At 40.7% G+C, this 16,586-nt stretch overlaps 1 protein-coding gene across 1 annotated transcript in view; it reads left to right on the top strand.

The window, feature by feature from the left end:
• NOX3 (NADPH oxidase 3) overlaps positions 1 to 16,586 on the top strand; it is a 60,576-nt gene that overhangs the window by 41,249 nt on the left and 2,741 nt on the right. Inside the window, exons 11-12 of the mRNA XM_026454389.1 lie at positions 2,925 to 3,071; positions 7,025 to 7,149. Of these exons, the coding sequence (XP_026310174.1) occupies positions 2,925 to 3,071; positions 7,025 to 7,149 (272 nt within the window). The remainder of the gene's footprint in view (positions 1 to 2,924; positions 3,072 to 7,024; positions 7,150 to 16,586) is intronic.

Raw genomic sequence — 16,586 nt, 5'->3', positions numbered from 1 at the left:
TCCCAGTGAGAGTCCCCCACCATTAGAAAGATGAAAGAAAGTCAAAGTAAATACCTTTTGCTTCTGTTCAAAGTCCCTTTCTTTCTTTTTCTGCCTGAAACACTTCTACTGAGCCTATCCATTTTTCCTCCATAGCCTCTTACACCAAAGCGGCCCAGTGTCACTTACGAGTCAATTACGGAGGGAAAAACACACAAAGCCATTACAAGGAAGCAAAAAGTATAAAAGGCTTAATAAACCCTAAGAACACTGACACGCAGCTAGGCCATGAGAAAGTAAGGAAGGATTTCTATTTGAAAGGATAAAGTTTCATGTACGGAGGAAGCTAAGATGGGCATAGTTTTCAAGAAAGGATGACTGGGACTAGATTTGAAATTGGAGGATTTTTTTATAAAGCAAATGTTCTGGTTTATTATCCATCTATGAATCTGTTTTAAGCACGTTCCTTAAAAAGTGAGGAAGAGAGAAAATTAATCAATGTTATTTGCTCTATGCCCAGTGCCATACTCTGAGATGAAACAGACTACCGAGGCCAGGGAGGAGGGGGTCGTGCGTAGGTGAGCACCTTGTTAATTCGGCCAGTAGATTTTTCGTTTCCACCCAGAGCAAAGCAAGGCAAAGTGAGAGCTAAGGTTTTCAAAGAGTAATTTGGATTAGGCACTACACAAAGTGAAAAGAAAGCAGATAGCAGTATTCATCACCAACCTCGAATATAAAATCCGCCCCTAACTGGCCTCCTTTCCTCCCCCCTCACCCTCCAATCCCTGGTTCTGTTCTCAATACAGCAGCCAGAGAGATCCTGCCACCTGCGGTGAACCATGGAACTCCCCTGCTCGCCAACTCCCTGTGCTTTCCTGCCTCAAAGTGAAAGTCAACGATGGCCCCAAAGCCCTACAACGCCATGGCTCCCCCAGCCCACCCCTCACCCATCTCCTTGCTCTCCCTGCCCTCTCTGGCCTCCAGCCACAGTGGTCTCCAGGCTCTTCCTGGAAAGGTCTCACTCAGGACAACTTTCCCACTATCTGCAGAGCTCTTCCCCTAAGCATTTGACTCCCTCGCCTCTTCCAGGTCTTTGCTCCAATGTCCCCTTCTCATGAAGAGGGGACATGAATCTCCACGAATTGCGGGTTCATGTCCATCCATTACTGATTCAACAAATATGTACTGAATGCCTCTTATGTCTCCAAACTGTTCTATGCCTTAGAACTATAAAAGTGAACACAAGAGGCCAAAAACAAGAAAGGGCTAAATGAGCCCCCGTTTGGCCATTTGACTTAATATTGCAACACTTCCTAATCCACCTGGGGTTTCTGCATGCACTTCTCACCATCTGACATAGTCTATATTCTACTTACCTATCATCTTCCTTCTCCTGCTAAGATGCAAACTCTAGGTGGACATCAATTTTTTTTTTTTTTTTTTTTTTTGGCCCTGTCTTGTTCACTTGTATAGTTCCAGAGCACAGAAAAGTCTGGACAGGTAGGAAGCATTCAATACATATTTGTTGAATCAGTGAATGAATGGATGAACCTGAGCCCCTTGCTCATGGGGATTCAGAAGGCATCACCAAAGGGAATCCCCGCTTAGCTCTGCCTAGAGAGGCTGTGCACAGATCATCCCCAGGAAGAAAGAAGTGTCAGGAAAAGAAGGGCAACCCTCTCTCTTCCTGAGAAAAGAAGGTCTTTGTGCTTAGAGACTGAGGGATTATTTGTCCCGAAATTAATATCTTAAGTCCCCTTGTGAACAGGAGCTGTCCAACAAATATGTAGGCCTAATTCTTGAAAGAAGAGGCCTTATTCTCAGCATCTTTTACTCTTACAAATAATTAATATTATAAAGTCCTGCCTAAACATGAAGCAAATAGACAAGATGTTTAGCTTTGAAATAAACTCTTTGATTTTTGTCTCATGAATTTGATCTATTAATTAAATCTCATTTATATCTCTGATTATATGATTGTGAGCTTACAAGCTGGCTGGCAGAGAGGGAGAGAAGAGAACACTGATCACCACATGAGGTATTTCCAGGTGGAGATTTACCAGGCAGCAGCCGGAATCAAGACCAGCCCTCATGGATATTGTTAAGCCGTAGAGATATCTCTTTGGGGAGAAGGCACAAGAGAGACAGGTGTGGGCAGCAAGGGGTGGGAGTGTGAGAAAAATTGGGAGAATTAATAGATTTCTCTCCTGTGGTTTCTTCTAGATGCAATTATTTGAAACTCGAAGCACAAAAACTAAGCTTTTATTTTAGCAAACGTGAACTACTTCTTGTCACATGTCGTTTGCTTAACACCGAGAGTTAAAAAAATAATTCTTCCTAGACATAATTTCATTATAGCAGTTGACACACAGGCACAGCCACCACCCACCAGCTTTCTTGGACACTGATATGTTTCACTGAGAGGAAATTTCTGGCCTGTGTGACTTGATTCTGAAATTACCATAATCTCCGCTCTCCAGAGGCCGTAGCTAGTGAAGTGGATTAGTGCCCAAGCCTTTGGAGTCTCTGGAGAACAAAGTTCAAATCCAGAGCTTAGGTCATAAGTAAAGATGAAGGGGTTGGTCTAACGGTTTATCCCCCTTTGGGAGCAGTGAAAGGCACAGCTAGTTATGATTATTAATCTTGTTCAGAAGCAGCACAGCCAGAAATGTGGTGAGTTGATCCTCATCCAGAGAAACTGGCACGGCCCACAGGCTCCTGACTCTCTGAATTCACTGTGGGCTTTTTCAAACACAATGTGAATTTTTTCAAAAGAAATCACAGTGTGACTGTTCACTGACAGGAAAAAAAAAAGAAAGAAAGCATGTTATTTTGCAGAAGTGCCCATTTGGGCTCAAATAATTTGAGGGAGATAAAGTAGTCTGTGATTATCAGCACATATGAAAAGAGGGATATATCCGTTCACTTGCCTTCTCTCTTGACAGGTGTATTTCTACTGGATTTGCCGGGATGCAAGAGCTTTTGAGTGGTTTGCTGATCTCTTACTCTCACTGGAAACACGGATGAGTGAGCAGGGGAAAACTCACTTTCTGAGTTATCATATATTTCTTACTGGCTGGGATGAAAATCAGGTACTGATAAGACTCTGAGAATAAGCAATATTGCTTAACTCATCTAATAGCAATGAGGAACAATTTCAATAAAGAGCTATGTAGCACTCTGATAGGATGACAGAATTATTTTTATGTTCTTAAAAAGGAAAGGAGAGTGAAATAAAATCAGATTAGCAAGAGTGATTCAAGTTGTAACAATCAAAGAACCAAAAAAAGAAGCTACAGTTAATTTGCTGAGGAATAGAAAGGGTCAGACAATGGAAGACAATCCAGAGGTTGGAAATCCCAAATAAATTTGCATTTGTCCCTTTAAAAGTGACATCAAATGAATAGTACTGATTGGCTGTATCATCTTGTTGAGTTTCTGACTGGTTCTAATTCTGTGCCTTGAGCTGTTCAGAGTTAAGCAAAAAAGATTCCTAGGTGTTTACATTCAACATTTTGTATTGTAAAGTATGTGAGCGTCTATAGAAAATAATTATTATAAATACATAATTTGTCCAGAGTTTGTTCTCTTAAGGTGTTCCTAGAAATTGTGTGCATGTATGTTTATTTACCTAAGATCAAGATGATCTTTTGTTTTGGCAGGTGTTCTGCAGTATATTGTATTAATGTAACATTAAGATTGAATTTACCAAAAATAATGTATACCAAAATATTGACTATGATAGTATTTCAATGTTGAAACTCTTGAATGATAACTATTACATTGTAATTCATTTTAACTCCTCAAATATGGGAATTAACAATGAAGTGATTACTAGGTTACATAATATATATTCTAATCAGCAGCTATTATTGATATATACTTTTAAGGAAAGTGTATTTGAGCCTGGGAGATTGGCATTAATCACTGCATTTACAAGTGAATGCTCTGTGTATGTACATCACACACACACACACACACAGGCCCTAAGGAACATCACTGTAATTTGACTCTGTATCTGCAAATGAATAAGACTCTGCTAGAAATTCAGTAGCTTAATGAATTTTTATGGTCTTATTTGCAGTCCTTCTTAAATATTTAATCCTTTGGGATAATTTGAAATGTAGGTTTCTTGGGAACTAGGCTTGAAACATCTTAATGAATTATATAGTGTTAATTATGTTTTCCAAACAAACACTTTCCTTATTCAAGTGGGATTTTTGACTGGTGAACGGTTTGGCGAAGTAGAGACAGCTTCTGTCTTCTGCTTTCAAGTACTGTGCCTGCTCTTCTACTTCTAAGGTGCACCGATCCCAGTGTGCACCTAGGTATTCCCTGCCAACTGGGAGCTATGGGACTGAGGTTCTCATAACCGAGAACTGAAGTTGATTTGGCGACAACACAATCCTGCCCCCTCCCATCTCTACTACTTCCAAGAATACGCTATAAAATATACATTTTTTTCTAAACACGAGTAAATTAAAATAGATGTCTTACATTTTTGCCATGACATGTTGAAAATTATTTCAACTCCCAAATTTCAGGCAGAAAAATCACTAATTTCAACATTTAAAGGAAAAATAATTGGTGCATTCTGTCGGGAAAGAATGAAGAGGCTGTTTTAGAAATACCCCATTGTTAAACTGAATTCAACAACCTCAAAGTGGCAAAATGACAAGAACAGAAGGGACAGATGGAAGAGGTATTATGAAGGGCAAATCAACAGAGTTTGGAGATTAATTGAACATTGGGCTGAGAAATATGGGACAAATATCATTCCAAATGTTTGAACATCAGTGATTGGCGGTACCACAAGCGTAAGTAGGGAAGGCCCTTTTTGTGTGTGAAATGGTGCCCAAACTTCTCAGCAGGGACTTTAAGGCCCTTCCCAGCCTGACTCCGACTCACTAATTGTGTCCCACTCCCATCAGTTTCCTCTGGCACCAGAGCCACCAAAGGACGTGTGTTCACCCATCACACTGTGCACGCTCACACACCCATGGCTTTGCTCGTTCTCTTCCCGCACCTGACATATCACTTAACACCCTCTGCCACTGTTCCCCACCTCTTTTTGCACAGAGTCCTATAGTCCAACTCTTTTCCAGCAGTAGCCCTGCCATCTGGGGTCGGACTTGCCTGCTCACAACTTTCTACAACCTGGATTTCTTTTTATCTTTATATTTTAGATTCAGAGGGTGCGTGTGCCCATTTGTGAGATGGGTATAGCACATACTGGTGGGGTTTGGGCTTTTAGTGTACCCATTACCCAAATAGTGGACATCGTACCCAGTAGATTCTTTGTCAAAACTCACTCCCTTCTCACCATCCCCCCTTTTTGGAGCCCCCAGTGCCTGTTATTCCCATCTTTATGTCCATGTGTGCCCATTGATTAGCTGCTGCTAATAACTGAGAATACCGAGTATTTGGTTTTTTTGTTTCTGAGTTAGTTCACTTAGAATAATGGCCTCCAGCTCCATCCATGTTGCTGCAAAGAACATGATTTCATTCTTTTTATGGCTGCATAGTATTCCATAGTACATATATAACACATTTTCTTTGTCCAGGCAACTGTTGATGGACACTTAGGTTAGTTCCATGATTTTGCTATTGTGAATACTGCCGTGATGAACATATGAATTCAGGTTTCTTTTATATATAATTGGCCTGGATTTCTGAGATCAACCTGCCATTGTCTCCTGACCTGTTGGGACACTTCCATTATTTTCAGCTGAACCTCCCTAGATTCAACTACTTTTTTAGACTGGAGAGAAAGTCAGCCAGGAAAGTCAGGCTTGCAGTGGGGACCTGGGGCATGAGTTGCACCCAGCAGAGTTGTTACCCAAACTGGTCAGGGTCAGGATGAGTCAGAGGGTGAGGACTAATAGAGCACCACATAGGGGTCTAAGGGATGAGCACTGGTGACACAGATCCCAGGAGGTGAGAAGCAAGGTAGCTACCAGAACACAGAAGGTACTAAAATAAATGACAGCAACTTAAAACATGATCATGACCAGGCGTGGTGGCTCACACCTGTAAACCCAGCACTTTGGGATGCCAAGGCGGGTGGATCATGAGGTCAGGAGATTGAGACGATTTTGGCTAACACAGTGAAATCCCATCTCCACTAAAAATACAAAAAAAAAAAAAAAAAATAGCCAGGTGTGGTGGCATGCACCTGTAGTCCCAGCTACTTGGGAGGCTGAGGCAGGAGAATTGCTTGAACGCAGGAGGCGGAGGATGCAGTGAGCCGAGATCGCACCACTGCACTGCAGACTGGGCGACAAAGCAAGACTGTCTCAAAAAAAAACCAAAAACATACAAACAAACAAAAACAAACAACCAAAAAAATGATCACAAGGGATTACGCTGTGGGCTCTCACTTATTGACCCCTAGCTACATGATGTCTGGATGGAGTCACTTAATTCCAAGGCAAATGATTAGGCACAGAGCTCCAGCCAAGCCGCCTGCTAGGCTCTGGCCACCATGTTCTGCCTGCCGGGCTCCATGGCCTCCCGGCACTTGAAACTGGACCATATACATCACACCGTTTCAACGCACTAGGCAGGTCTGATTGTAAGATACAGTTTCTTCCCAGACATTTCATAGCACTGTAATCTGGCAATGCCCTTCTCAACTCCCCAGGAGCCAATGTTAAGTGAAAGGGGATAGCAGGTAGAGATGAATTGCTGAAAAGTTTGGCAGGAAAAGAAGGAAGTCATTTAGTGCTTGCTTTTTCTTAACCACATTTACTATATTATTTTCATCCTTTTAAAGGAAAATATTCTTTCTAGGTTAACGTTATTGCACACCTACTATGTATAAAGAGGCACTTAGTTCTGACGAGGCCTGATTCAGACTTAAATGAGATATGATGCTTGCCCTAAAGTACAGCAATGGTGACATCTGCAAATAGTGATAAGCATTGCCAGCCCTGTACACATATTTTAATTAAATCTACAAATGAACTTGATTAGTTTATTCTTTATTGATAGAAGGCTTATATTTTTTTTCTAAATGCCATCTAATGCCACAAATTTACTTTAGGCTGTTCACATAGCTTTACATTGGGATGAAAATACTGATGTGATCACAGGCTTAAAACAGAAGACCTTCTATGGGAGACCCAACTGGAACAACGAGTTCAAGCAGATCGCCTACAGTCACCCCAGGTGAGGCAAGATCTTGCTCCTCTCCCTGCTGGGCTCTTCTCTGGAGAAATGCAAAGGTTGCTGGAGTGAAAAGTTAATCTGCAGGACTGTGCATCTCCATTAGAGACAAAACATCTACCTTAGAAAAGGTGGTCAATGGTATATTTCAGGGGCCACAAGCCTCTGCTGAACTGGCTTTTACAACTTCTGACAGTTATTGATTATGTTGCAATTTTTCACATTTAACCTCAATTTAAAGATGGTATTTCTTCAACTGCATATGCTTTCAAGACATCTTTGGTGGATACAGTTGATCTCTAATTACCCAACTGGAGAATTCACTCCTGTCCAACTGTACACTTTCTAGCATGTCTAGCAAAAGCAGAGAGAAAATGATAGAAGACAAAGCAGGGATTTCGGGTGGTGGTTAAGGACCCAGCATCTGGCTGTAAATCCTGGCTCTGCCTTTACCACTGGTTGACCTTGGACAGGTTACCTACCCTGGTACTGATTCCGTCTCCGCCTCTGCAAACTGCAGATAATAATAGTGCTTTCCTCCTAAGAGTCTGCAAGGATAAAATTAATGAATGCATGTAAGAGGCTTAAAACAGTGCTTTGTATGGAGTACACAAGAAGCACTAGCTGCTATCACTGCTATTATCATTTCCATTATTACTATTATTATTATTATCATTATATAACGAGTTTCAATATAGAGAAGCAAGAGTACTTGTTCTGGGGTCACAAAACTGAAGTGAAGCCTGCACTTGCTGATTCTAGAAGTTACTGGCTGTGTGACCTTGGATGAGGCAGCTTATTTGAGCTTTTGCACCCCATTGAAAAATATGAATGATAACATCCATTCACAGTGTTGTTTTCATAATGTAAATATACTTGTAGTATGGAGCACTAATGCAAACAGTTATCACTGTTGTGATGTCTCCTAAGTCAGTCTTTGCTTTGAACCTTCATTGTCTATGGCTCTTAAAAGTCAGCATGTCCTAATATTGTCTTCATTAAAGAACAGTTTCCATATTTGAGGAAAGATCTGAAGGCAGTGAAGGAGTGTGCCATGTGGGCAACTGGAGCATGTATCAAGACCCTGAGGCAGGAGACATCATTCCTGGCATGATCCTGGAACAGAGGAGGTGAGAGGGAGAGCAGCAAGAGCCAGACTGTAGGAGAAGTTACAAAGACAGCTGCGAGTCATCGTACGACTTTGGATTTTATTCACAGGGGGGAAGGCACTTACAGGTTTGAGCAGTAGAGTGGCATGGGATTACGCTGCAAGAGAAGGGAACGTGAGGGGCCTGGGACAGAGGTGGAGAGGCCAGAGAGGATCAGCAGTGTGGTGGTTTGGATTAAGGAGCTGCAGAGGAAGTCATGAGAAATTGTTAGATTCTGGAGTTTTTTGCAGGTTGAGCTGAACTGACTATGGATGGGATGTGAGGTATGACTCAAGCTATTCAATAGAATGGAGTCCCCACTTACCATTTGGCGATGACATTAAGAGGAGCAGCTGGTTGGCAGACATGGGGTATCAGGAATTCAGTTTTTGACATGTTTAGCTTATGATGCCTGTCATACATCCATGTGGAGTTATGGAGTGGGCAGATGAATATAAGAAGCAAACGTTCAGGGCAGAAGTTCAGCCAGAGGTGTGAGCACATGGACTGTTTGGAGCCATGAAACTGGATAAGATGATCAGACGGGCAGGTACAGATGGACAAGAGTTCCAAGAACTGCACTGTTAGAGGGTCAGGAAATAGACTATTGACAGGTCACAGAGTTTAATATGTGACACTCATATCTGCCTTAATAATCATGCCCCTTGGGTCTTCTATACACTGACCTTCTTTCCATCCGCTTTCTCTGTGTTGCACCAGTAAGAATACATTAAAGCCCACCAGGGTTCCTCTGACTGCTTCCATATCTCCAGCGATTTTTCCATTGTCTTGCATCCTTCAAAGCCTCAGTCCTTGCATTTCTGCCTCGTGGGCTTCCTGCAGAGACAGCGTGCTTCATTAAACTCTTGGTACTTCCTTCGTATTTGTTCTGCTTCACAGAGTACTTCTCTGGTGAATATTATTTATCTTTTGGTGATTTTTGGCTGCTCCTTTTTTACATTTTTTTCACACTCTCTCTTTGCCAGAAAGATGCCATTTTCTTTTTTATCGGTTGTCATGGAATTTGTTAGACTCCCTGGACCAGCTATTTGAAGGATGTTAACGAGGAGGGAGATGTGGAAGGAGTGATCAGGTAGCCGTCCAAGATTCATAACCATCTGATTCCAGTCGCCTTCTTCCCTGTGAAGTCACTCAGACCTCAACTGCCCTGTGCTCCGTGAGGCCCCTGCCAGACCTCTCTGCACCCTCCACCCAGCAACCTGCAGAGAAGCAAGAGTGTTTACACCCAGGGAAGAGAAGGTTTGAAGGCCTGATTGTGGGGATTACTCCTGACTCGCACTGAGCCCAAGAGTACAGGCTTTCCAGCAGGAGACCTCAAGAAAAGCATGACTTCAAGCATACAGTTGGGGAGGGAGGGAGTGGACCAGCTGCGCAACCTTGCAATCTTGCTCTTGCCCCGTGGGGCTCATTCTGATGCTCCATAAGCTGTGGCAGTGGCCTTGGAGACTTTTCCAGGTGCCACTTCCTGATACCTCCTTTCTCCATTTTGCTTCTTGCCCTGACCTCAGGTGACATATGGCCTAGAATCCAGTTCTGGTTCTACCTTCTCTCCAAATGCGTGCTTCCAACCCATCCTGGCTTCTGCAGCCACAGAATCCGGTTCCTCTGAGCTCCTGCTCCACACCCAACCCTGGCTCCCGGGCCCCCAGCGCTTCTGAGTCTAAATCACCACCCCCGCCTCACACCCACCCAGAGCAGAGACGAGATCATTTCATCTGCCATTTCCTTGAAAAGATTATAGGTAGAAACTAACAAAATATTACAAGCTGATATGAGAAAACTCGGGGGTTTTTGTTGCTATTTTCTCTGTTAGGGAAAAATATATATATATATTCATTGATAAATGTTTTACATTCGGTTTTCAGTCATCATGGAATAAATGTTCTCACTTCACAGGCTTTGACATGGACATCTATATCTTGGTTTTCAATTCTTCTAGATAGTATCAGTCTTTATTAGGATTGTCCCTTTTTGACATCTCACATGGCGTTTATTTATGTATTTATTTATTTTTACACACAAAGCTTGCAGTCCAGTGGGGAAGGCCTTTAAAACCAAACTATTTAATTATCTCTCTTCCCTCCAAAAGGCATGAGCCAGGAACACGGAGCATCAAGAGACAAAGGATAAAACTGGGCTGCACAAACTCTGCCCAGAAAATTATGTTACTCAGTGCTGAGAAGTGGGCCTGTCCAATTTTTTGCAGGGAGTAAAGAGTAATCAGTTTTAAGGTAGAAAAACTATATTACCATCACTTTCCCTGTTGTTAGTACCTTTCTAGAAGCCATAATCAAAGTTAAGTGCAGAAACGTACTTAATGCTCAGCTATATTTTGCAGCACAGTAGCTATGCAAACTCTCTCTCCTTGATGGATGACTTCATCTCTTCCAGAGTAGACGAGGCCCCCAAGGTTTGGAATCACTGAATCAAACCTCTACAGCATACTTCCTAGTCCCAAATTTTTTGATATCATATTTGTAATAGCCTTAGACTCTAGAACATGGTAACTTGTTATATAGCTTCAAACAGCCATGTCATTAATCTTAGACACATGAAGGCAAAGTCAATCATTTTATCCCTGGAATGCCAGATCCCTGGGAAAAGACAAGTCTTTAGTCAAAAGCTTAGCACCACCCTTTCAAAAGACTTTTAAAATGACCTCCTTAAAATAATTTTGTTTTCTGCTGTGTAAAAGGAGATTTATGTTTAATGAAGCTTTTAATGAAGAAATCTCGGAAAGAGAATGCCAATAAAATCTAATTTTTAAACAAGAAAATCTAATATTGAGAAGTATTTCAATATCCTGGCCTTTGTCCAGATATAAATGAAACACACAATCCAATTACTGTTCTGCACAAAGGACAAAGTAACATTAATTTTCCTCAGGATGGTTATTAAAGAGATAAACAGTATGTTTTCCCCTTATTATGTCAAGGATATGTTTGTTCCCAAGCCTGCTTGGCTACTCTTACAAGACAGTTCTGTCCTGTCGTTAGCTCATATCTTTTGGCAAAGATGGGTCAGAAGAAATTGGTGGATTTGTTAGTGGCCTCAGAAAGGGTTCTTTGTTCTTGAGGGCCTTTGAAGTAGGCTCTCAACCATTTCTATTCATCAGCGCGAAGCCGAGGATTCTCCGGACTCACTCTTTCAAAACTATTTACCTGTTCACTCAAAGCTGGAGTTTGTTCTTGTTCTAAGAAGGAGTTAAATCAAAAGAATAAAGTGAAGAGAGGCAAAAAGATTTTTTATAGAACATGAAAAACAGCACCAAAAATAAAGCTTGAAGGGAAGCAGATCAAAGAGAGTAGTACAAGCTATAAAGGAACCAGAAAATTGCAAAAATAACAGTAATAGAGAAACAAATTGATGGGCATCAAAATGAATACAAATAAGGAAGAGAGAAGAAAAATTAAAAATAGATCAAAGACTGACAGTAGAAAATAGAAAAGTGTGTTCTATTGTTTTTATTTGTAATTAATTTTGGTAATTATATTAGCTATATTACAAAAACACAAGTATAGTTTTGAAAGACAATCAACAAATATTAAGTGGATGTATTATAAGCCTTTTATTAATATATTCAAATTCACATATGTGAAAATTGTATCTTATTTCAGTTAGACAAAGCACAGAAAAGTACTACAAAACAAAAACATTAAAAATTATTCTCCTAATTGAAATATAGTAGGCTAATTATATACATTGACATCTATGTCTTACTAGAGAAAGGTATCTTTTTCAAAAATGGAAACTGTATTGCATTTTTTGTAAACATTGTCAATACGTTCCCAAGCTTTAGGTAAATGTTCAGAAAATCAGGAAAATATTTCCAAGAAGGTAGACAGAATGAAAATAAAAATACCCTTGTCACATCTAGTTACTTTTTTGATAAACACACATTGTACAGATACTTAGCTTTCTGAATTTGTGGATCAGTTGTTTTAAATTAATTGAATAAAATGATTTTCCATAGGCCTTAAATCTTCAATCTTACACTTCAGATAATATTTATAGTTTTCTACTTTCGACTTATCTGCTAGTAACTTCACCAGGCCTTTTAGGTGTAAATTTGATGTAATTAGTTACCATAAAATCTTCAAAGGTTTGGTCATTTTTTTTTTTTTTTTTTTTTTTTGTAACTTCAGTAGAAGTGTTTCTTTTAACTCTGAAGAAAAAAACAAAAAATAGAAGAGTACTACCATTTGTTAGAACAGTTTAACCCAATCTAACGATGAAGAAAGGTGTCAACTTACCATATGATTGGGGGCTTCTAATCCATATTGCAAGAATGTATTTTAGACAACCCATTGTTTTCAGAAACGTGAAAATACCTTTATACTAAATTGAGTAAATGTGTCCATCTGGATCCACATTTGCTTGTGTACGCACCCTTCAATTCTCATTTGTATGTGCATATGTGCAAAATGTTTTAAAATGATATTTTTGACAAATTAGCATTCTGATTATAGCATACAGGGCCCTTTATCTAACAGGATATCCTAAACATTCATTATATGACTAAAATGTTCAGAATACTCAAAGAAATATACTTAAATGGAAATACAACACATGATAAATTATAGCTTCATGGGAAAAATAAAGACACCATAAACTTATGATGAGGAAATTGTCAGCATATTCCCATAGTTCCTTCCCACGAGAGGGCATCAATCTCTCTGGTTAGAGCCAAGTGAAGACTCAATGAAAATTGCTGAAATTACTCCATTTGTGGTAGGGGTAATTGGAGAGATGGGTGAGTACAGGGTGGATTTATCATTATGCTGCAAAGCTTCTTCGATGGTACTACCTATCTATCAAATTATTGGTTTGGCAAAGTATTTGGTTACTTATGCACAAAGGCATATATATGTTAGTGTTTTATTGGGGTGGGGGAGGGTTGGCAAAATGGCTCCACCATTCCCTGGGATCGGATGCTACAAGTCAGCTGCTTTCATTTTTCTTCCCCATTTGACCATAAGCTTCTCAAGGTCTTACAGCTACAAGCAACTTTATCTATGCACCTCAGAGCCCAGCAAAATGGCCAGTATGTGCAAGTGGCAGCACCATGAGACCAATGAGGGAGCTGGGACAAGAGTCCGAACAGCACAGTTCTGGCTGCCAGAGAAAACAGAGCCTGTGGAGCGTGGGCAGGAGGAGAATCACCACAGTGAGCCTGGTTAGGGACATCTGCAGCAACTCATGAGCAACTGAGTAATTAGGACACAGAGAAAAGTAATGTCGTAGGCTGCTACAAATTAACTGGGAGATAGGTTAAAAAAAAAAAAAAAAAAAGCTGGCCAGCACAATTATCATCTGTGGTTCTGAAAAAAGAAGGTGTTGTACAAAATATAATTATGTGATGAATCATTTGGAGGCATTTCTAATGAAAAACACTCACTAGAAAGGATTAACCAGAAGTTGTGTCCATTGTCTGATACAGAGTTTGTCGCTCTCATCTTCTTTCTAAGCCTCCATAAATCCACGGGAAGCTTCTGTTTATTGATTTTATTTGCAGAATGCACTCAGGGTATAAAGTAATTTGATTTTTTTAAAATGGGGTTTAGGGTCTGCCCCTACAGGGTTATAACTTACCAAGCATAAAAGCCAACACATAAAAACAAACATACAATTTAAGGAGAGAAGGGCTCACGGCAGCAGAACCTGGGAATTCAGCAAGGTGGTAGGATTACTCTTGGGCGCACCCACAAGCCCATTTATCTGCGGGGCTGAAATCTCCTGGTGGGTGATATTTTGGATGCCTTTCATCCATGGCATCACTGAACTGTTTTTGAAAAATGCACCAACCCCACAGAGAAGAGCACAACAGTTATTTAGCAGACAGAGAGAGGGAAAGGAGAATTTTCTTTATTGTTTATCGGAGCTAAAAATAATACTGTGAATGTTAGCCATCTTTGCAGCTTGTGTAAAATTTGTCCTTTTCTCATCAAAGTCAGCAGCCCAGACTGATCAATGCCGTTAACGTTGTCCCTGATCCAGCTCCCCCATGCGTGTGCAAGCTCATGCAGACTGTAAACTGAAGAATAGCACCTTGTGTGTTTATACTTCTTTTGCAGAGAATCTCTTTTTAATTCCAAGCGATTGTGGGTAATTAAATTTTATAGAAGAATTTTTCTTTACCAACCCCATTAGGGTTCTGTTGCACTTGTCCGTTGCCTCATAAAAGAAAAAAAAAAGGGAAGCTGCCACATCTGTCCCTTAACTACTTTGCGTGGATTCTCTGCCCTGTGATTCACAGTATGCATTTGTGACAAGAAATTCTCCATACTTGGAGTCATAAATGCCGAGAAGAGTAAGCCAGGCAAGCAGAAGAATGCTGTATGTGGGAACAGTGATTCACAGAGAGCCAGTGAAGGGCTGACCTTTCCACCTTAGCAGAAAGTAGATAATAAACAGCCTTTGTGAAACTTTTTGGTGATTACATCACCATGGCGGTTATGGCCCCTGAGTAAAGTATGGACTTAGCTGTGCAGTGTGATAGCCACAACTTCAAAAGAGGCAGGGGAGCTGTGAACTGCTGAGGACACCAGTAGAACACCGGGCAGCAGCAATCAGAATCCTTTGAAATGGAGTCTTAAAGGCAGAGCATCAAAGGGCACCATCAGGTTTGCAGTTACTGTCGCTGCAAACGAAAGGGCAGTCTTAGCCTGTTGGAGTGGGCCAGTGGGCAATCTCTTTGGTGACATCTACACTAATGGAAAAATATCACCACCCATAACAGCATCTTTGAAAATAGATGCAAGGATACCTCTGGGCATCAGACACAAAGCAAAGCTGTGACTCCTCACTGGGAAGGGTCTCACCTGACCCATCTACCATTCAAAATGTTTCAGTCCAGAGCTCAAAAATCTAGTGCTGATCTCAGTAAGTCCACATATTCACCTCTGTGTTAACACCCCGCACCACATCTTCTGTTCAGCTTCACGGAACAGGCAGACACCAATAGTTATCACATGGGAAAATAACATTAGGAAGCTAGCAGTTCCTGAGAGCGCACCGTGTGCCAGGCACAGGACCAGCGGCCAGACCTGCAGTGTCTTGCTTAATCCTCACAGAGATTCTAGGAGCTAGATTCTATAATTCTCCCCATTTTATAGATGAGAAACTGGGGGCTTTCTGAAGGTAATTAACATGCCCAGAGTTACCCAGCAACAAAGTGGTGGAGCCAAGAGCACTCTTAACCATTGCCTTTTATTTCCATAAACACCTCAAAATCTCTTCATTAAGCCATAAACTCATACTTTTCCGTGGAAAATATTTTCTGAAAAATTACTTTCTCAAATTTAGCCATGGGAACGGTTTCTTTGAAAGCAGTACTGCTACATTTTAAACATATTGTCATTTGTAAATTAAGCCATTGATAAATTCATTTGAAGCTGGAGTTTCAAATGCAGTGGAACCATCAATTTCTACTGTGGATGTGATGGTCCTGGAACACACAATTAAAATGTGGCTAAGATACATGGTAGAGAACCATGTTAACATATAAGCTAAGAAAAAATAGGCTATATGGACACTTTTCAGCAAGATCCATGTCTGAAGAAACAGAAATGGTATAGTGAGCTGGTCCTGAAGCCCAAAGAATGTCTTGATGACAGCATTTCTCAAAGTGTGGCTCACAGTGTGATCTGCCTCAACATCACCCGAGATCCTTACTAAACAGGCATTCCTTGACTTCAAGCCTAGGAATCTACATTTTAACAATCTGCCTAGATGATTTTATGCACAGCAAAGCTTGAGAAGTTTTGATCTACACTAGAGTAACTAATTCAGCTTATGCTAGAGGTTGGAAAAAATGCTACAAAGAATAGTAATATTCAACACAAGAGAAAAAAGACAGTCTCTGAAAATCTCTAGAGACTGATGCACCCCAGCTTCCAAAAACAACTTTGAACCCCTGCATGGATGTGGTGTTTACATATAAACTAAGTCACAAGGCATTTGAGCAGCTCTGGGATACTCACTATATGCAGGAAGTATCTCTTTGACACAGTTTTCTGAAATGTCAAGATTAGAGGCGACAATGTTTGGATGATTGCATTATCAGCAATGTCACGATTAGAGATGACAGTGTTTGGGTGACTGTATTCTCAGCAATGTCACGATTAGATACGACAATATTTGGGTGACTGTCTTATCAGCAATGTCAAGATTAGAGATGACAATGTTTGGGTGACTGTATTACCAGCAATGTCAAGATTAGAGATGACAGTGTTTGCGTGACTGTATTCTCAGCAATGTCAAGATTAGAGA

The sequence above is a fragment of the Piliocolobus tephrosceles genome, chromosome 5 (genome assembly GCF_002776525.5).
Source record: "Piliocolobus tephrosceles isolate RC106 chromosome 5, ASM277652v3, whole genome shotgun sequence".
Taxonomy (NCBI): domain Eukaryota; kingdom Metazoa; phylum Chordata; class Mammalia; order Primates; family Cercopithecidae; genus Piliocolobus; species Piliocolobus tephrosceles.
This window is presented reverse-complemented; position numbering and strand designations above follow the sequence as displayed.